We start from the raw sequence: 20,401 nt of genomic DNA, 5'->3' as shown, positions 1-20,401 counted from the left end.
GTTCCTCAGCTACATGATTGATCCTGCCCAAGCATAAGCATCCTCTTTCCAGCCCTACAGATTCAACCCCCTCTTTACTTTCAGTTGAGAAAGATGCTTTTTACAGTGCTGCTTTGCACTGCTAAATCTTTGGCCTTCAAGAGTTAACACTCAACTAAAACCCATACATATATTTAATATATATTCCCAAAGCATGCTCTACAGCTCAGACAGAAGTCAGGTGTTCAATGCAGGAATTAGTGGCTGCGGACCTGTCAATGCAATATGTTGCAGGGAGCAACACTAACTCCTCTGTCCATAACTTTTGGCTACAGGTGGGGTAAGGCAGATGACAGAAGTATCATAGAATACCGGGTTGGAAGGGATGTCAAGGATCATCTGGTCCAACCTTTCTTGGCAAAAGCATGGTCTAGACAAGATGGCCTAGCACCCTGTCCAGCCAAATCTTAAAAGTGTCCAATGTTGGGGAATCCACCACTTCCCTGGGGACGTTATTCCAATGGTTGATTGTTCTCATTGTGAAAAATTTCCTTCTTGTGTCCAGTTGGAATCTCCCCAGGAGTAACATTACTCCCCAGGAGTAATGAACATTATCCTTCATGTTTTCCATGTGACTCCTCGTAAAAAGGGAGTGTCCATCTTCTTTGTAGCCTGACAAGTGCTGAGTAGAGTGGGATAATGACTTCTTTATCTCTGCTGGAGACGCCGTTGTTGATGCAACCCAGCATCCTGTTGGCTTTCTTTGCCGCAGCAGCACACTGTTCGCTCATATTGAGCTTGTTGTTCAGCAGGACCCCCAGGTCCCTTTCCACAGAGCTGCTCCCCAGCCAGGTAGATCCCAGCCTGTGCTGCGCTCCTGGATTATGTTTTCTCAGGTGCAAGACCTTACATTTGTCTTTGTTGAACTTCATAAGGTTCTTGTTAGCCCGCTCTTCCAGCCTATCCAGGTCTTCCTGCAGGGTGGCTCTCCCTTCCGAAGCATCCACTTCCCCACTCAATTTGGTATCATTGGCAAACTTCATCAGGGTACGCTTGATCCCATCATCCAGATCACTTATGAAGATATTAAACAGCATTGGGCCCAGTATCAATCCCTGGGGGACCCCACTTGTGACAGGTTGCCAGTTTGAAAAGGAGGTATTTACCACCACCCTCTGGGTGCGGTCGTCAGCCAGTTCCCCACCCACCGCACAGACCACTTGTCTAGACCGTAACGCATCCGTTTCTCTAGGAGGAGGCTGTGGGAAACTGTATTGAAAGCCTTGGAGAAATCTGGGTAGACCATGTCCACCGCTCACCCCACATCAACCGAGCCGGTTACTTTGTTGTAGAAGGCGATCAGGTTTGTCAAGCACGATTTGCCCTTGGTGAATCTGTGCTGGCTTTTCCCAATCACTTGCTTCATCCGACTTGTGGTAGCCCCCAGGAGGATTCGTTCCATAACTTTCCCAGGGACTGAAGAAAGACTGATGGGCCTGTAATTCCCTGGATCCTCCTTTAAGCCCTTCTTGTAGGTGGGGGTGACATTAGCCTTCTTCCAGTCTTCTGGGATGCCCCCCAGTCTCCACAACTTCTCAAAGATTATGGAGAGCAGCCTCACAATGACGTCAGCCAGCTCTCTCAACACTCTTGGGTGGATATTGTCAGGGCCCATTGATTTGTAGGGGTCAAGCTCCTGTAACAGTTCACATACCAACTCTTCCTTCACTGATGATGGGTCTGTGTTTGCATCACCCTGGATTTTTGTTCCCAAGGCCTGGGGCCCAACAGTGCTGGTAAAGACAGAGGTGAAGAAAGTGTTGAGAACCTCTGCCTTTTCAGTGTTGTTGGTGACTAATTCACATCTCCTGTTTAACAGTGGGCCAATATTTTCCCTGTTTCTGCTTGTTGTTTACGCACCTGAAGAACCCTTTTTTGTAGTTTTTGACATCTCTGGCCAATTTCAATTCAAGCTGAACTTTTGCTTTTCTAACTGCATCTCTGCAGTTTTAGTAGTAGGAAGAGATGCTCCTCAGCAAGGATGTGGGATCACGACCTGACCAAAACCAACTGTGTTTAACATGCGATGGCTGATCCACATCACTGCTTCCCGCAGCAGCATCCCCTTGTCCCTGCCAGACAACCATTACATGCTTTTGTTAAATTTCTATATATGCTCTTTTCTGTAAATTTAAAGAGGACCTTCCCTTCCGGTAAATTACAGCTTTCTTTTGGCTTTCAGGCCAGTCTGCAGCTCATGTTTTTATACAGTCTGAGTTGCTCATGTTTGGCTTTTCTGAGGCACTGACTGCGGAGAAGGTTAAGCAGTTTAGTGGTTGAATCGCTGGTACAAAAACAAACCTACAGATTTCTGATCCAGAACACACACCAAAACAACATGCTATAGAGAAACAGCCCAGCTGGAGCCAAGTATACATGCTATCGCATTACACCCCGCCAATGTTTATTCACAAAGCAAGCTAAGTAGGACTGCCATCCCTCCTGGTTTCCTTAAACGTGTACTTTTTGTGCCCAGAAATTGTCCTTGGATCAGGATTTTGGTGGGAGGGGGCTGTAAAGCAGCCATGCATACAGGACCTGTGGACAGCAGGCTTCTCCAGCTGAAACGCAGGTGTGCATGGGAGGGCTTGCCCACAGCTGCTGTGGGCTCTGAGATACCTGAGACAACAGTGGATTTTCTGCACCTGCACTGTGGCTTTCGTCCCATAGAGCACACCCATCATTCCACCCAGGGGACCTCAATTGTCACCCCAGAAGAAAACACATTTCCAGGGACTCTGCAGCTTCACACAGCCACTATGCACACCACAGTCCACAAGACACAGCACTGCACTGATCTGGATCAGCAGCCCCTGAAATCTATGGAAGCATTTCCAAATTTTGAACTGGACTGGTCCAAGGATTGTGAATGCTAGCAAGGGGAGGAAAGTGGTGGCAAAAATGCCGCAAAAAGGGGAATTTCCCCTAAAGGCTGGGGAACTTGATATCAGTACCTGGAGCTGCATACCAAAGCCTCTGCTAGCTTTTTACAGTTTCACAAAAGCCTGAATTTTTCTGCCCTCCACACCCACCTTATTAGGAAAAAAGCACATCCCCCCCTCAAGAGAAGAGATGGTTTAATTCTCACTTCAGCAGGGCTATACAAGTCACAACGCAAGGCAGGTGAAAGCCCTTCACTATAAAAAATGCCTCTGTATCCTCTAAGACCTGAAACAGGCTGTATGCTAATAACAGTTTTCCAAAACTCCACTGACATTCATTTGCACTATTTGTCCAAGGGCTCAAAGTCCTCTGCTTCCAGGGCAACAGGTTCCTAATTACCTATGTTACAGCATCATCACTGACAGATTAACAAAGCATTAGGAGGTGACTGAGGCCATGTTACAGACCGAGAGGTGACAATTCACTGAGTGTGGCCAGGGAGCCAAGGATGCCTGCGAGGTTCCCTGCAAGGTCACAGCCACACAAGGTCCAGCTGCAGCATACTAAACACACACATGGCACAGCAGCTCACTTCATCATATAAGCCCTGATGCAGCCCCAAGGCATAAAGCCACAAAGAGTAATTACAAAGAGAACTATTTTTAAGACATGTAGCAAAGGTTTAGCAGGTTTTTTTGTTATCCCCCCTCCCCTCTTTACAGCAAAGGCACTGGGGAGTCAGCCAGGTTCCCAGTCCCCGGACCTGTCCAAGTAAAAGCCTGTCCTAGGCAGGAGGGCTCAGGAAAGGCAGGGCAGGGCAAGCTAGCCCTTGCTTCCTCTCTGCCCAGCAAACCCAGGGAGACACAGCCTTGCTGACATCCCACTGCTGGTGTTGGTACCTGCAGTGGTGCCAGCCCCACAGCCGGGAGCACAAGATGCTGCTTCCATCCTGCTCCAGTGGCCTTGGCAACCACAGCTCCCTGGGCAGGGCTGGGAGGGGTTGTAAACAGCCTGGTACCAGCGCCTAGGACAAGGAGCAGCTCACAGCCAGCTGCTGCCCTCCTGGAAGAGATAGGGAGGCTTCCTTAAGGGGCTGAATACCTTAAGGCTATGTTCAGCCGCTTTCCTTAATGAGAATGCTGCTTCAAGATACATCACTGGAAGACCTTTGCAGCTGTGTGTGCTTTGGGGAAAGGACCTGATGTGAACCTTGCCCACCTGGCCTGCTGTGGCAATCCCCAATTAGGTGTCACGGCTCACCCTCCCCTCATCTGGCTCACTTGACTCATGAGAGAGCTGACCCCCTTTTCGCCCAGCACTTGCTTTTTCCAGTACTGGTGTACATGCTGGCCCATGTATAAAAGCAACATTAACAGAAATCCACTTTTGCAAAATCTGAGGGGTCTCCACTGCTACAGCTGCTGCAGAAAAGCCTCTGCACCTCACGTCCAAGAGCTTTTAGACTCTAGAAATCAGTGATAGCCCACAATAGTATATGTTTTTCCTCTAAGCATGACATTTACCTGAATAAACAACCACCCATACTCGCCTGGCCACATCCCCACAATTAGTATTTGTAAGGGAAGCTGGGATTTTTAGGGACAATTTCTTTCTGCTTCTGTACTCCCAGAAAGTACTCTAGTGTACATATCACTCTTCACTTGTGTTCACTCACTTATGGGGGGATGAGAGACCCTAAGGAACTTCAGCAACAGCCTCTGCTGTTCCTACATGAAGAAACACCTGTTGATAAATCACTGCTGCTTTTCAGTAAAAAACACATAACAACACAGGGGAACAGGATGTAAATGCATATATATTAAAGGTCTAAATTAAAGTTTTCCCTGAAAATACACAGCTCAGCAGAGCCAAAGACCAAAGAGCCACAGAAGAACACCTCCCAGGCCTGGTGGCCACCTCTAGTCCAGCTGTAAGCTTGCTGTGGGTGTTGCGGTGCGAGGGGTGGCAGCGAGCCACCCTGCCAGCACTCATCAGCCCAGCCTTCACTGCAAGGAAGTACCAGCTCCCCACTTTGCTCCAATACTCCAGGAAAATCCTTTCCATGGGAAACTTGGAGTTTGTCTGTTCAGTGGCCACTTGTGCTATTTGGCAAGGGACTTTTGGAAAAGCAGAGCCAGGTGCCTTGGTGGTGGTGAGGAGGGGGCTTGGGGTGAGCATCCCAAAATGCCACATGCCCAAGGATGCAGAGCCAGGGTCACCACACAAAAATTCCAGGTGCTTTAACAGCAGCTGTGCAAGGAGGTAGTGCTGTTTTATAAATGTATGTCGTTTATACCTGATCTAGCCAGTTTTATACCTGACCTTGCCATTCAGGCAGGGTTCCGTGGGAGCTCTGGAAAGCAGAGGGTCAAGATGGCAGCAGTGCCCATCCTGACACCAAGCAGAGCTGGGCATCATTCAACAGGCACAATACGTTCCCAGCAAAAGACTTTTTATTCCACTAGATGGTGCCCAGGACTTGCTTATGGATGTTGCTTAATGGCGTGGACAAGGATGTGGTCAGGACCGGGTATGGAGGTGGCTGGGCACCATGCTGGGGTCCCCATGAGGCTGCAAACCTACCAGTCCCAGCCCTGCCAGCTGCGAGACCCCAGAACCACCCCCTTCGTTTGCCAGGCAGCAGCATATGCCGAGCCCGAGCTCCCTGGAGCATCGCCATGGTCTGTTAGACTTGGGGTGTGACGTGACGTGGCAATTCCTGGGGCAAGTCACCCAGCCCAGGCTGCCAGCAGCCTTGCAGCCCCTTCTGCTCTGAGCTGGGTGGGCCAGCACAGAAGGTCCCTGAGCCTTTGAGGGTCTTGTGCATGCTGCCCCACACCTGGGAAGATGCAGGCTGCTTAAACCTCCATGTCCCCATGGCACTGGCACCAGGCTGCCTGGTGCAGCTCCCCTGGGGGCACCAGGGCCTCATGCCCTGGTGTGGGGTGTAGTGGCCACATGCAATTTTTGATCCTTTCCGCTGGAGAGCATGAGCTCTAGCAAGGCACAGCCCCAACTGTTGGTGCTACTGATAGCACCAGTGAGATACACAGTGTTATCCTTGTACTGGTGGTCCCAGCATCAATCACCCATGGAACGATCCACAGGAACCAAGTGGCCCGAAACAGGACCTGCCCCTTCCCTGTGTGTGGCCACACAGAGGGCAGGGGAGCAGGTGCTCTGCAGGTACACTGTTGTCATCGTAGCTGCTCCCACCCCCTTTCCTCTCATGGGCACAGCTCCGGCAGGGAGTCCCTTCCCGAGTGTGCTGAGGGTGGCACCTCTCCCTGTGAGGCACGATGCCGCTCCCACTGTGCCTTTTGCTCTGGCATGCTGCTGAGCATGCCTGTTTTAGCAGCTTCTCGGACAGAAAAGGCAACCTGCAATTGCATAAACAGTGATTAACTTTGGGCACCACCGGCAGCACAGCTCCAGCGTGTCAAAGCCCAGGCTGGCTTGCGTGCAGGGGACAGTGGTGGGAATGGCGGTGGCACAGCCAGGGTGTTGTGGTGCTGCTGTGAGGGCAGTGGGACCCGCAAGAGTGCTGGCAGTGTGCTGGAGGGCATGATGGGGATTTCTCGCTGCAGGAGATGGACGAGCCAAGGTGGGTGATGCTCTGTGGGGCTCCACAGCAACAACAAACTGCTCAGGGAGGCGGGTAGCCCTGGGCAGGAGCCGGTGGGGTTTGGTACCCCAAGGGAGGGATGTGCAGGACCAGTTAGCCAAATTGCAGCCCCAGAGGTGATGCCTGGGCCAGGGATGTGCCGGGGGACCAGCCACCCCACAGCACACTGCTTGTGGCAAAGCAGCTGCCTGAAGTCCTGCGGCAAACAGCAAAGTCAGCAGAGCCTTAGGTACAGAAATGCTTTTATTTCTTCATTAGGCTGGAAGTGAAACTGTGATGACAGAGGCTTTTTCCCACTGTTTATTTACTCGCTTTGCATCAGTGCATGAACAACGCTACCCTATGCCGTGTAGCACGATTGCTGTTACATGGCTGTCTAGCACACCAAACCCATGTATCGCTGTAACAGCGCTGGATGCAGCCCCCTCAGATTAACAGCAGGATTGCATGAACCCGTGATTTGTGACTCCTGGGCTGCAAAGCACCATGCGACCCCCAGCAATGTGCAGGGTGCCTCTCACCCAGGCAAGAGCAGCGCCCGCAGCGGGGATGCTGGGGAGGACACAACATTTGGGACCCCCCAACTCCACTGCTGGAGCCCGCTGTGGTGGATACTGGCAGTCCCTCAGAGGGCCCCCTGGCTCCAGTGGCCATGGGGGTGCCCTGGGGGTCCCCACCCTGAGGGCCGCAGCCCCGTCTGTCGGCTGTCACTGTGGCTGCCCTGCTCCCCCTCGGAGGACTGGCTGCTGTCGGCACTCCCGAGGCTGGTGTAGGGGCCACGGGGGCCGCCCTCCGCCCCACCAAGGGCATAAAAGGCCCGCTCACGGACGTGGAGCTCGTCGGCACGCTTCACCTCGTCCACCTGCCTGCTGTGGCCCAGCGCTGCAAATGCCCCCGGTCCCCCGGACCCTGGTCTCCTGCCATGGTGCCTGGGGAGGTGGCCCCTCCCGGCCCCCAACACCGCCGCCTCATCACCTCGCCCTCGCTCCTGGCCTCTGACCGCTGCTGTGCTGCCCCTGGCTTGCCCTGCCGGTGGAGGGGGACTGCCCCCTGCTTCAGTGGTGCGCGGCCTGCCCCCGGCATCACTGTCACGGCCGCCAGCCCTTATCTGGGCTCCACTTGACACCCGGCTAACGGCTTTTGTGCGTGGGGACAGTGCTTTGTCCATCCTGGGTGTCTTGTCCAGCCCTGCTCCCCCAGGCCGGACCCTCAGCCCCACCCTGGGCCATCCCTCCCCATGGGGCTGGGGGGTGGCTGGCCCCACTTCCCCGCTCCCCCCTCTCCCTGGTATGGTGCTCTCACCTGCCTTGCGGCCACTGGCCATCCCCACAGCGGTGGTGCAGTCCCCCTCGCTCACCCCAGGGGAGGCCATGGTGGTGCCCCCGCGGATGCTGGCCCCCTCGGCTGGGACAGCGGCAGTGGCCTCCTTGTCACCCACCCGGTGGGGGGTGGTGACAGCCAGGTGGCCTGGCCTCCCGTCGAACCTCTGCCCCTCACCTTTTGCTTCATCATCACTGTTCCCATGGATGCCAGCCTCCTTGGGGATGGTAGTGACACCATCCACGACCCTCCAGGGGCTGGGGGCCCCTTGTCCTTCTCCATCACCAAAGGCGGTGGCAGCATCCGCATCATCTCCTGTGGGATGGCCATCCCCAGGGCTGCTGGTGACACTGTCTGCATGGCTCAGGGTGGCTGTGGTAGTCAATTCTTCAGGCTGCCTGCGAGCAGGGATGCCATCATCATCATCACTGTCGTGTGCAGCAGTGACACCCAGCCTGGGCAGGGGGCTGCTGGTTCCCACAGCGTGCATGCCATCATCCTTTCTTCCTACAGTGGCACCAGCCTGGGTTGTTTCTTGCTCCCCTACATGGATGTTGGCCCTCCCAATGAAGATGTTGACTTTGTCATCCTTGTCTGGAGAGATTTGGGTGAATCTGGTGGCCCTCACTGTGCTGCCCACCTTCCCGTGGGTGACGGTGACACTGCCCGAGTCTGGGATGTAAGCGTATTCATCCACACCTTCAGCGTCAACTTGAACATCCTCCGTCTTCTCAGTTACAGAGGCGAGAGTGGCGCCTCCTGTCCCTGTGCCCCGCATGATGCCCTCCTGCCCTTGGCCAGGGATGGTGGCCTCACCACTGCCCTCATCCCCAGCCCCTCCGGTGGCAGGGGCCCTCTCCCTCCCAGTTGTCATGGCCCCCTCCACTGGAACCCCACTGGGGGAACCATCATCCCTGTCCTCACTCCTGACAGTGGACATGTTCCCTGCCACGGCCTCTCTGGGGCGTCCACCCTGGGGGAGAATGGAAACACCACCATCAACTTCAACCACCAAATCCAGGTCGCCGCTACCCTCTGAGCTGGCCGAGGTGGGACCCACAACACCGACACCACCACGCGCTCGCGTGCCGGTGCCTGGGCGAGGACTGTGAGCATCCCTGCCAGTGCCTGGGGCACTGCGGTTTTCAGGCTTGAGGCCAGTCCCGTTCTCCATTGTATCAGTGCTGCTGTTGTCACCTTGCTCCGGGGCCACCCGGTCCTCCATTGGCCCCTGCCTGGCTTTGTCGTCACCCAGCTGGCGGCTGGGGGCAGCACTCTGGCTGTCGGCCTCTTCCTTCTGTGCAGTACACACAAGGGAGAGGTCAGGCCCAGCCCCGGCACCTCCTGGCTGCGTGGGGTGCTGCAGCCAAGCCAGGGTCCTGCTGCGCTACCTGGCCACCTCCTCACCTTTATCTGTGTCTGGTTCCTCCGTGTCGAAAATGAGTAGACATATTTGAAAACGTAGAAGCCATGCTTGGCATTGCAGCCTTTCAGCAGTATCTGGTGGGGAAGAAAATACCCAAACCCTACAATTTTCTTATTAAATGTGACAGCAGGAGCTTCCCTTGCTGTGCCTGGCACCGCAGCAGGGTCCCACAAGCACCCGCTGGGGTCCCAGGGTGGGCGGTAGCTCCCACCACCTTGTGGCCGACAGCATGGGCAGGGACCTGGGCAGGATGCGTGTGCTCGCCTCCTGGGCTCCAGGGTTTGGTTTTCCCTTGGGCTCATTTTCTGCCTTTGCTTGCTTTCAGGAGCTGTAGGGGTTTTTTTTGCAAGGTAGCTTATGACTTGAATAAACAATCTGGTTGATGGTCCCATCAGACATGAGTGATGGGACTGAAGGTGACCTAAGCACTGGAAGGACAGCAGCTGGCTTCCAATAGGCAAAACCAGGCATTTTCTTCCACATTACTCATCTGAATTTTGCTACTGATGTATTTTACACTGATACACTTTGAAAAAAACACGAGGCAGCTGCGCCTGGGACTTTTACAACCTTACCTGTGGATACACCAAGCATTTGTGTTCTGGGGCTGGGCAGGGGCAGAGGAGCAGCTGGTGGGGGGGGAGCCTTTCCTTTGCCTGAGCACATCACACCTTTGCTCTCTCCTGCTCTTTGTAAGGGCTGCTCAGGTGCGAGGGGACCACTGGTCTTTTTCTGCGGCTCACTGGGGCTTCCCTCCAGAAGCAGCTTTTTCTCCCTGAGCCCCCAGTGCAGGGCACCCCACGGGGTCTGGATGGGGCAGGGGGGGACATACCCGGTGCTGTCCCACACAGTTCCCGGCAGCTCTCCCAGGCAGCGGTGGTGGCACCTGCAGGCAGCAAAACACAAGCGAGAGACGAGGTGTCAAACGCTGCTCCAGCATCCAGGCACCCGCCAATGCCCGCTGCCAGCCACCCACCCTGCCCAGTGTGATGGGCACACAACAATGTCCAGGGAATGGTGGGAAAACTGTGTTGATAAGCCAATAAATTTCCAGGTACCACCTCGGGTGCTTAAAGCCAGCAATAGTAGGAAAGGTCAAAACCCCATTTCCAGGGTCTGAAAAGTATTACTTGCATTGCATGCTACTTTTAATAGGATATTGTTTGTTTGCAAACACCTTTTTACTGGATTCTGCTGCAGAGTATTTTCATTGCAGAGCAGTTTTAATACACGGCACCACTGCTTACACCACAATGCTCCAACTTACGGTTGGGATCTGACTGTGATGGGAGCCAGGACCTGGTTAACTGGTGGTGATTCCCAGTGTTTACTGGGCAAGTGAGCAGCAACACCTGTGCCCTCATAGCCAGGTTTCTGTACATGCTTGCAAGCTTTCAGCTTCCCCCAGTTATCCTGTCATCTTTTGGGATGTATTGGCCAGTGCATCCATCAGGGATGGGGGACCTGGAGGTGGGAGCATCCTGTGAGACCCGCCAAGCCATTTCAGGGCATTCCTTATGTGCCAGAGGGGCAGAGAGCCCCATGGAGGGGAGCCCCCTCAAGTCTCAGCAAAATCAGCCACTGAAGCACCCCAAGCCCAGCTGAAAGGGGCAGAAACATGCCCCAGAGTATTAAATATTCCTGGATTATTCCATTGTTGGTGAACAATGTCAAAGGCTGGATTACTGCCCTGGTTATGCAGCAGAGTATTAACCGGCTCTCTTCTGTGCCTCTATCTGAAAAGCAAATCTGCGCTGATTTATTGCCTTTCCCTGTGCTGCCCTGTGACAGATCTGGTTGTACAAGCTTGTCTTGGGGGCTAAAGGACACATGGCTGGGGCCCAGCCCTCAGGGAAGACGTAGTTTGTCTCCTCCTCACCCTGCCAGAAAAGCAAGCCTTTGCTAGGAGCAGATTTTCACTCTAGCTGTATATTAGTATGTTGGGCAGGAGTTATGCAGGACAAAAATTGCTGCTATTATATTTATCTTAGTTTGCCTTTTGTTTCAGTTGTATCTGTCCAAATTTCATATTAGGAGAGCTGGAATATAATTGCAGGCACCCCTCTGACCCCTGTTACCCACGTGGATAAGGCAAGCATCCTCCCCACGCCTCCCTTCTTGTGGCTCTGCTCAGGCTGTTCCCAGGCCAAAAGCTCTGGGCAGATTCCAAATCTGCAGAAATCAAGGGGAAGAGTTACAGTGACCCAGACCAGCCCTTGCACAATGCCCTAACTGCTAAATTAAAGGGACATGATCAGGCACCTCAGTGCTAATCTATATTTTTCCTGCTGGGTTCACCTCTGTGCCAGCACCTCAAAACCTCCACCAAACCCCAGAGGTGCTATACGCAAGTACAACTCATGTTTTCCTTCTGCTGAAAGCGTGCCGGGGCACACTGTGTGGTATACCCCACACTTTCGGTGGCACGCTGGGAAGCCGGGGAGAGCCATACTCACGGGTGTTGAGAGGGCCGTGCTGAGCAGGCACAGGCACAGGCACACAAGGGCTGTTTGCATCTTGGGCAGCTCCTGGGGGCACAAAGTGAAGTGTCACTGGAGTTTGTCTTCCCAGGACTTGCAGTCCCCAACAGTTCCAGTTAGCAGCAACCCAAAAACACCTGCTGTCCCAAAGCCCCCATGGCAGCGGGGTTATCCAGCAACCCCGTTTTTCCCCAGCCTCTGAGGTGGCCCTCGGCATCGCTCTGCCTCTCTGCACTCCTCACAGCAAAGGCAATGCTCTTGTCATGTGCATGCAGTGGTGAGGCAAGGACACAGGCACAGCCAGCAGCACCGAGTGGGTGCTCCGGCACCAGGTATTAAAGTTTCTTAACTCATACTGTCAAAGCAGCTTAGGTGGATATTTGCAATAAATGACCACCAAAACCACTGCAGGCTTAGCCATACATTAGTAAGTCTGAGTTAAGAAACTTGCGTGCTGCTTTCAATAGCACTTATAAATGGCAGGAGACAATAGTTCTTTTGGCTACTAATACTCATGTCACCCATCCACCCTGGCTTGGGCTCGCAGGTCCAGTGGGAGACTATTTTCAGCCATGCAAGTGTTGCTCCAGAAAACATCGGGAGGAAATTCATGCACAAGGATCAGCAATACAAAGCAAGGTAAGCTCAAGAGAGTGCAATGCAGAGATGCACACAGCCGAGGCTCGGGCTGTCTTCCCGTGCCCACCGCAGCTTGCCCAGAGCGAAAGCAGGAGATGCCTTGCTCAGGGAGGGCAGAGCCAAAGGGCTGGGGAGAGACAGGGCAGGCAAACTAGGTAAGAAGATTACCTTTCGCTGTCGGAGACAGGTCCCAGCAGCAGACCGTGGAGGCTGTGCCCACTTTGCTGAAATTTAAAGTTGGCCCCAGGCACGCAGAGCCAATCAGCTCAAGCCCAGGGACATTTGTCAGGGCTGGCAGTGCCCGCAGATAACCAGGGGGAGTAATTTCCAGCTAAAAATGTGTTTGTGGTGGAAGACAGCTATCAAATGTTCCACCTGGTTGGATAAACAGAAAGCACAGTTTATAAATATCTGTTCTGAAGGCGAAATTGCTCGATGATTAACACAGATCTTAGCATGGCACACATCCAGCCTGGTTATTGATAAGAGGGGATGCAGTGGGTCGTAGCATGCTCACCATGCTCATATGGGAAAGCTGGCAGGGCTGCAGAAAGGGAAGGCTGATACACTGAGCCCAGCCCGGTTGGAGCCATGACTGCTCCACGGGGCAGTGATGGCCAAGTTGAGAGCCACCACCACACCATAGCCTCTGACACTTGCTTTTTGGGTTTCAACCTCAACGCCCCTGAGGTAAGACCGGTGCAAGTCCAAAATAGAAGAGTAGTAAAAAAGAAAAAAAGAAAGATTTGTTTCCTGCACTGCTTGCACAGGTCCCTTTGAGCCCACCTTTGCTGTGGGAAGGTGCTACGAGGATGTGCACAACATACATACTCTCCTCCTGACCCCTCTAGCTTTGGTGGTATTACTGGTCGCCTACGTGAATGCCAAGGGGGGTTCCCCCTGCTCTGACCAGCCTGGCTCAGCTGCTCACTGTGGTGATGGTGACAAGACCTCCCATCCCACCTGCCACCCTGCCCCGACCCAAAACCTGGGAGCAAGCATGACCTCTGCATTAACGCCAGAAATGCTTAAACCATCAGCATCCAGCCTCAGGCAGGAGCAAATCTCAGAGCCAGGAGGAAACTTGACCTTTCCCACCAGCTAGGGAGCCATGGTTGGATGCTGCCCCACAGGTACTGGAGCTGCCGGCCAGTGCCTCTTGGCTCAGGGAGGCAGAGCTTTGGCTGGATGCCTGGGGGGGCTGACGCACATGGGACCGGGCTGGGTACCCCATGGGAGTGGGACCCAGCCCCTGGCAGCACCAGGGCCCTTTGTCCATGCTGATTCCCTGACGTCTTTGGGCACCCCCTGGGGATGTGGACGGTGAAGCTCTCATGTGTTCCCCACCAGCTGCGAGCATGCGCGGGGTACCCCAGTGCCACTGTAGGGATTTGGTCCCACGGGTGCCCACCCTGCAGGCAGCACCCCCTGCCACCCCAGCAGCTGCAGCCCAGCTTTGGCACACAGAGGCGGTTTTGTACAGTGGCCAGCAGCTTGCTGCTGCAAGAATAGAAACTTGTTTTGCAGTTGGACCTATAGTGGGAGCTGAACACAGGTTTCCTTTCCAGCAGTGCAAGGGCAGTGCGGTACCTGCCGTAATCCATGCATGAGGGCCATTGCTTTTCCTGAATGGCAGCACCTGCCTGGAACCCAACAGGATTTGGTCCTTCCCGGTCTGTGGTGCTGATCCCCAGTTGGCTAGGGCCACAGTCATGTGGGAAGGTGACTCTGGGCAGGGATCCTGGGGACCACAAGCCAGGCATCCCCATCCCTTATGCAGGAGGTGAGTGGATGCACTGCTGCCACTGTGACAGCCCTACCTTACCCTGGGGATGAGGCTGTGTGGCAGGGAGAGTTGTGGACCATTTTGGGCTGCAGCACCAGTATCTGAAACACATCCAAGGTGCCCAGCCTTGGTGGCACCCACATGCCTGGCACAGGGATGCAGAAGAAAAGCTGTCATTACAGCAGTGTGCATCTACAGCTAGTGATGCACGAAAAGAGAAATTGATGTCTTTATTAATATTGCCTGATGTCAGGCCATGGGAGACATGCTACTGAGGAGTGGAAGACATGGTAAAGTTATCTTCACCCACATATTGCAAATTCATGTCAACTCTACAGCAGTAATCCCACAGCAGTGACCCTAAAAATGCCCTTCCATTTTTCGAAGAGGACTCTACAGAGGCTTTCCTAGTTAGTCTTTCTGTTCCTCCCCCCTTTTATGTGCATCTGAGCTAGAACAAAGAGATTTTTACCCTGAGCAGCATGAGCACCCATAGCCCCTGAGCTCACCAATTGCCACGCCACCCCGCTGACCCCAGCAAATTCGGCAGCAAACCCTTCATCACCAATGAGCTCAGTTCAGTTGCTTTATTTCATTTTGCTTTGTGAGATACAAAAAAAAGCCTGGGACAGAGCCGGTGCACACTGCAAGCCTCCTGGTGTCCCCTCTGGCATGCAGCAGCTGCAGTGAGCCTTTGGATACATGTTCCTGAGTGGGATGGGGCAGGAGGGGGGCAGCACCGGGGCTGCCCCCCTGCCCACTCACTGGCTGTAGTAATAATCCTGGCCGTACACGTCATAGCCGTGCCCCTTGTAGTAGCCGTATTCGTCCTCATAGGCCCGGTAGCTGTCCCCACGGGCGTACTCATCCTGCTCCCTGTAGCTGCCATCGGTGGTGCCCTCCTCCCCCCGTCTGTGGTCCGCAGCCGTCACCTCATACTCCCACTGCTCCCCAACTGTGGTGGCATCTGTGGGTCCCCCATCTCCCATGGTTGTTGCCTGGGACAGCCCATCTTCACCGGTGGTGCTGGTGATGGTGGTCACTTCGGTTTCCTCCTCCTCCTCTTCCTCTTCTTCTTCTTCCTCTTCCTCTTCCTCCTCCTCCTCAGCTGTGCCAGTGCTCTCCTCAGCCACCGCGGTGCCATTGCTGTGAGGTCCATCTGCCTCCTCAGTGGTGTTGGTGCTTGTGCCATTGATGCCATTCTCTTTCTCGGCCACCTCTTCCTCCTCCTCCTCCTCCTCCTCATTCTCATCGCTGTCTTCATTTTCAGAGTCACCCCCCTTGCTGGCAGTGCTGCTCCTGCCCCCCTTCAGGGGTCCTTGGCAGCTCTTGCCCTGGCAGGGGGAAAATAACACAGCATTAGTTGGGTGTCAGGAGGTTGTAGCTTTTCAGTGCCACGTGGTGTGGGGCAGGCATGGGCACAGCTGAGCATCCCCCCCAACCCTTGCATGGCAAGGCTGCCTTTTTGGGGTGCCCCTTCTGACCCTCCTGCCGGGTTAATGCCCAGAGCTTGGCCCAGCTGTGGGCAAATTGTGCAGCAGAACCCCCCATGCAGAAACAGGGTGCAGGGCATCCCATGGGTGCAAGTGGGCATGCAGTGAACATACCCGCCCCCTGGGTGCTCCCCACCAGCTCCCCAAACCACACCTGCTGGGGAGAAGTGATGTCTCCTCCCAGCCTGCCCTGGCTGTCCCCAGGGGCTGCTCCGGCGGGGTGGCCAGCTGCCTCCATGCCAGCATGGGATGGCTCCTGCTGGGACAGGGAGAGGACAGGGCAGGTGGTCAGCAGCAGGAGTGGAGCGCAGCCCTCCCAGCAGTGAGGGGGGCACACAGCATCCCCACGCGGTGTTTGGGCACTGCTCTGAGTTTCCTGCTTTCCCACGGGTCTCGCCCCAGGCTGAAATCGAGAAGCTGCAGCAGGGCAGCCCAAGCTTTGCAATTAAGTTGTGGTGGCTGGAGTCGGGTGTTCCCATTCTGGCTACACATTTTGCTTTACAAAGCATCTAAAGGTTTGCTTTTGAAGTTACCTCTCCCAGTTTCCAATAAACAAAGAAAGCCACAGGCACACTACATGCAGACACACTACACACCAGGTGTAGATAGCTGGCAAGAGCGTGACAGCTCAAAGCCAGGCATGAGCCCAAACCCTACCAGCAATAAGCCATCAGCACCACTCGACCCCAGAGACCACGCAGCAGAATGGGTCTCTTAGCAGGGTGCAGAGCAGTCCGTGCCGCTAAAAAAAAGCAATGAATAACCCAAATACAATCAGAGCCTGGAGCAACCACTGAGGAACTGGTGGGGGAGCTCACCCTGTCCCCAGCCTGGGAGGAGGAGCACCTTGCCACTGGCAAAGGAACCCAGCCATGGCAGAGAGACGCAGGGTCACTGCCATCCCTGCCCTGGGCAATCCCCGCTGCTTGTGCGCCAAGACCAACGACGCTCACCCTGGCATTTTGGGCCAACTCAGACACTTAAAATATGGGTGCATCTGATGCCAGAGAAAACCCAGGCTGTTTTCCTCTCCACTGGAGGAGCTACCAAATTGCATGGTGTAGCCGGCTGTGCCGATGGGAGCGATGCCCCCCCCATCTAGCAGCCGATATAACAGTGCTCTTTACATACCTATAACTGACCTTGGGGCCTTTCATCACAATTTATCTTGCTGACCAACCCCTGCCAGTGAAGGCATGCAGCATCCCTGCCCAGGAATGGCCACTGCTCTGGTGCTCTTGAAGCAAAAGGGGCAGCCTCAAACAGCAGTTGCATTCCTGCATGTCACTTAATTTCTTCCTTGGGAATGAAATTCCCCTTTTGGCTGTCTCATCCCACTACTCAAAGTTATCCCTAGTGATCGCAGTAGTAGGGGAGAACAACAGGCAGAAAGCGGCAAATTGCAGGGAGGTGCCAGGGCTGGCAGAGGCGCCTGGGGGACAAGGCCACCTCATGCTGCATCCCAGCCCCAGGCGGGCCTCCAAAGGGGGTTTTAGGACCAGATGCCCAGGCTTACACTCCTGTTAAAAAGACCCCTGAAATTAGCATTTAAATCATTAAATTAAAAAAAAAAAAAGAGATGTGATCAGACCTGACACATAGGTTTCCAAGCATGCCAGATCCCTGTCTCAAAGCACCTGTGTGCCTGAGACCACTGGATTATTTTTGAGCATTTGCAGCCCGGTGAGGCACAAGAGATCTTCGTAATCCCTGGCATTTAATTTTGGACCTGGATGACTCTTGCAAAATGCAGCAGTGCCTGAGCTCATGTTGACCCAGCAGACAGGAACAGCATTACCAGCTGGGCTGGTACGAACATGCAATTTCCAATACAGTGTCAGTTTGTGTCCCTCCACACGCACCCGTGCAGAGCATAACCGTATTTGCCATAGCAATTTTATCAGCACTCTGGAGGGAACGCACCCTGAAAGGGGAAAGTAAGAGGAGTCCCTAACAGTGCCTTTTGCCTTGCAGGTAAGCACCCCTGCTTCTGCCCTTTGGACTGTCCTGCTCCTTTCTGAGCCACCTGAAAATGGAAACCCAGAAAGTTTGTCTCAGGGTTGTTTGGTGCATTCCCTGCCCATCCTCTTTAAAAAAAGAAGAAAAAGGAAAAAATATACAAAAAATAATAAAATAAAGCCCAGAGTAGAAAATCCAGTCACATCCAGAGTGCAAGGCTGTGGGCGGTCAGCGGCCACAAATGCTGATGAGCAGACACTACAAACCCAAAGAAAGTTCCCAAATTCCCATATTTGTTTTGCAGGCTGCTGGTTTGCCATACTCACCCCCGCTTCCTCCTCCTCCTCCTCCGAGCCATCCCCCTCTTCCTCTGATGAGTCAGTGCCCTAAGAAGAGGGAAAACCAAGCTGTAGCAGGGCTGGTGGGCCTCCATTGGTGTCATGAGCACAACGGTCTTAGCTCAGCCCTACAGGCCAGTGGCAGATGGGGCACAGAACATGCCTCTGTCTCATTTGGGCTGATATCTCTGCATTTGGTGAGCAGCGAAGCATCAGCAACCCTTCTGAAGCACCCACCTGGTACCGTTGCTGCAGGGGATGCACGTAGACATATCTGTACAGGTAATACCGGTGCCTGTTCTTGAACACCTACCAGGAGAAGAAGGGGGTAAATCCCATCAGCCTGTGGGCTTGGGTACAGGAGTGACTGAAACATCCTCGTCCTCAAGGCCAGCACTGGGTGGGGCTGGGCACACGGGGTGGGGGGAGACCCTACCGCGTTTTCGTCCGAGTTATCCGACTTGGCTCGCCACAGCCGGCTCTTGACCTGGGGGAAAGGCTGAGTTGGCACGCGACCCACACCAGCCCCGGCGAGGCCGGGGGGTCCCCCCACTGCCCGGAACTCACCGAGAAGGCACACGCCATACCCACCAGGCAGGCGAAGACCAGGGCGGTCCTCATGGCTGCTTTCTCTAGGAACAGCGAAACACAGTGAGGCCTTGCTTTTCAGCTAGAAAGCACCATCACTTCCCTGAATCTTACAGGTGTTTGTGTCCACATGGGTGAGCGGGGAGAAGAAAGGCTGACCTCCAGTCTCCTCTCGATGGGGTCACCCAACCCCTCCGGAGACCCAAGTCCTCCTTTTTTTTGACAGATCTGCCTCAAATTCCATGAATACATTTTGGATTTGCAAGAAGCCCCAAAATACCAGAAGAGCAAGTTTCACCCATTAGTGGACACATTGCTTTCCCTGAGCAGGACTACTTGCCCCTACTTCCCCATCGCCTGCAAGTGAGTGGGGACACCTCCCGTTGGAGATGCAACAGTGGCCACCCTCCCAGAGCCCTGCAACCTGCTCTGGCTCTGCCCAGGGAGCAACGCCGCTGGGAATTACACCACAGAGAGTTTAACGTCATTGAGGAAAAATAAATAAGCAAACAAATAAATGAATATAACCGGCTTCCACAGTCTGCCATTGACAAAAATAGCAGCAAGTAATGCAAGGAGACCCCCGTAGGCATATCCAGGGGGGAGGCTTGGCTCTGGGCATGTCCAAGATGCACCCCCTAAGCACCAAAACTTGGCTTGCCCTCCTCCATCCCAGCCCCAGCAAGGAGCATGCCCGACCCTTCCTGCAGTGTCCCAGCTTGCCCCCAGGGAGGGATGCTCCTGGCATGCCCCCAGGCTCAGTCAGGCCTACTAATCTTCCTTTTTCCTACCCTTGTTCCAGCTAAACCCACCATCAGCTGTGCTGAGGTTTGGGGGGGGTTATTATATTTATTTGCACTTGAAGTTTCTCCATCTTTGTTTAACTCAGGCTAGAAAACAACTGGCTACAAGCTAGCTTCCCTGGCCATGCAGCAAAGCTCTGGATGCTCATCCCCTCCATCTGAGAGCTTCAAGAAGCCACAGACCCAGGAAAGGGCTAAAAGCAGCATCCAGCCCTGCCAGCAAGCTGAGCCCCCCATTCCCCTGCAAAAAGCAGATGGCAATGCACAACCTGGCTGGGAAAAGCAGCAGCAAGCTTACCCTGCCACAGCACCGATGGCTACCCGTGGAGTCAGCCGGCACAGATTTCCTCCTGCCGCTGCCCTGCTGGGATATAAGGTCTATTTTTGCCCCCTCCCAAGCCAGTCGCCGCCCTGCCCAGAGTGACGCCAGCCCGGCAGCGTGTGCCAGAAAACCCCCAAACTTCAATGCCGGCAGATTTGGTGCACAAACATAGCACCCCGCGCCGCTGCCAAACCCGGGGAGGTTTGCACCACGCCACTTAATTGAGGGTCTGGCCTCAGAGGAACGGCCGGGAGGCCAGAGGGTATAATAACACTCTGGGTTTAAATTAAAATAAATATTGGGAAATCTGTTCTCGGGGGGTGTCTACCTCCCTTTTGGGGAAATTCTGTCACTGTTTTTTCAAGAAGACAAAAAAGACCAACCTCAAAGGCCAGCTCCACAGTCACTTGGGCATAGCCATTAGACAAAAAAAGGCTAAATCCAAACAAATCCCTCTACAGGCTGCCTGCAGAGGTGAAACGGGCCTTGGGAAGGGCAGGGAAAGAAAAGGGGACTCGGATACAGGTGTCACCAATCCTCCTTTGAGAGCCGTTTCTGCCACAACAATGCTACAAAATGCACGTCTGCTTTGTTTCTCGTGCCCCCTGAACCACACAGATCCACGCAGGGGCCGGGCCGGCCCCTCACTCTCCAAAATCAGGTATTGCCCAGCTGAAATCTGGCAGCTCTGTACACAACC

At 54.2% G+C, this 20,401-nt stretch overlaps 2 protein-coding genes across 5 annotated transcripts; both read right to left on the bottom strand.

The window, feature by feature from the left end:
• Nucleotides 1-6,777: 6,777 nt before the first annotated feature.
• MEPE (matrix extracellular phosphoglycoprotein) lies at nt 6,778-12,657 on the bottom strand. Its single transcript, XM_030027545.2, has 5 exons — nt 12,581-12,657; nt 11,750-11,821; nt 10,126-10,179; nt 9,275-9,367; nt 6,778-9,164 (listed from the first exon to the last, which is right to left on the bottom strand). The coding sequence occupies exons 2-5, from the start codon at nt 11,807-11,809 to the stop codon at nt 7,173-7,175; spliced, it is 2,199 nt and encodes a 732-aa protein (XP_029883405.1). The 5' UTR covers nt 11,810-11,821; nt 12,581-12,657; the 3' UTR covers nt 6,778-7,172.
• Nucleotides 12,658-14,771: 2,114 nt separating this feature from the next.
• Nucleotides 14,772-20,082, bottom strand: LOC115347051 (integrin binding sialoprotein). 4 transcript variants are annotated; one of them, XM_030027939.2, is made up of 7 exons: nt 19,678-19,784; nt 18,556-18,620; nt 18,425-18,475; nt 18,226-18,297; nt 17,977-18,036; nt 15,846-15,950; nt 14,772-15,532 (listed from the first exon to the last, which is right to left on the bottom strand). In XM_030027939.2, exons 2-7 carry the CDS (start codon nt 18,607-18,609, stop codon nt 14,960-14,962), a joined length of 915 nt encoding a protein of 304 aa, XP_029883799.1. In that variant the 5' UTR covers nt 18,610-18,620; nt 19,678-19,784; the 3' UTR covers nt 14,772-14,959. The 4 variants fall into 4 exon arrangements, with proteins under 4 accessions (XP_029883799.1, XP_029883809.1, XP_029883818.1 ...); XM_030027949.2 differs by having other exon boundaries at nt 15,846-15,947; nt 19,678-19,783; XM_030027958.2 differs by lacking the exon at nt 18,425-18,475 and having other exon boundaries at nt 19,678-20,082.
• Nucleotides 20,083-20,401: the final 319 nt, after the last annotated feature.

The sequence above is a fragment of the Aquila chrysaetos genome, chromosome 1, assembly GCF_900496995.4.
Source record: "Aquila chrysaetos chrysaetos chromosome 1, bAquChr1.4, whole genome shotgun sequence".
Lineage (NCBI taxonomy): Eukaryota > Metazoa > Chordata > Aves > Accipitriformes > Accipitridae > Aquila > Aquila chrysaetos.
The sequence above is the reverse complement of the archived record's forward strand: the minus strand, read 5'-3'. Positions and strand labels throughout refer to the sequence as shown.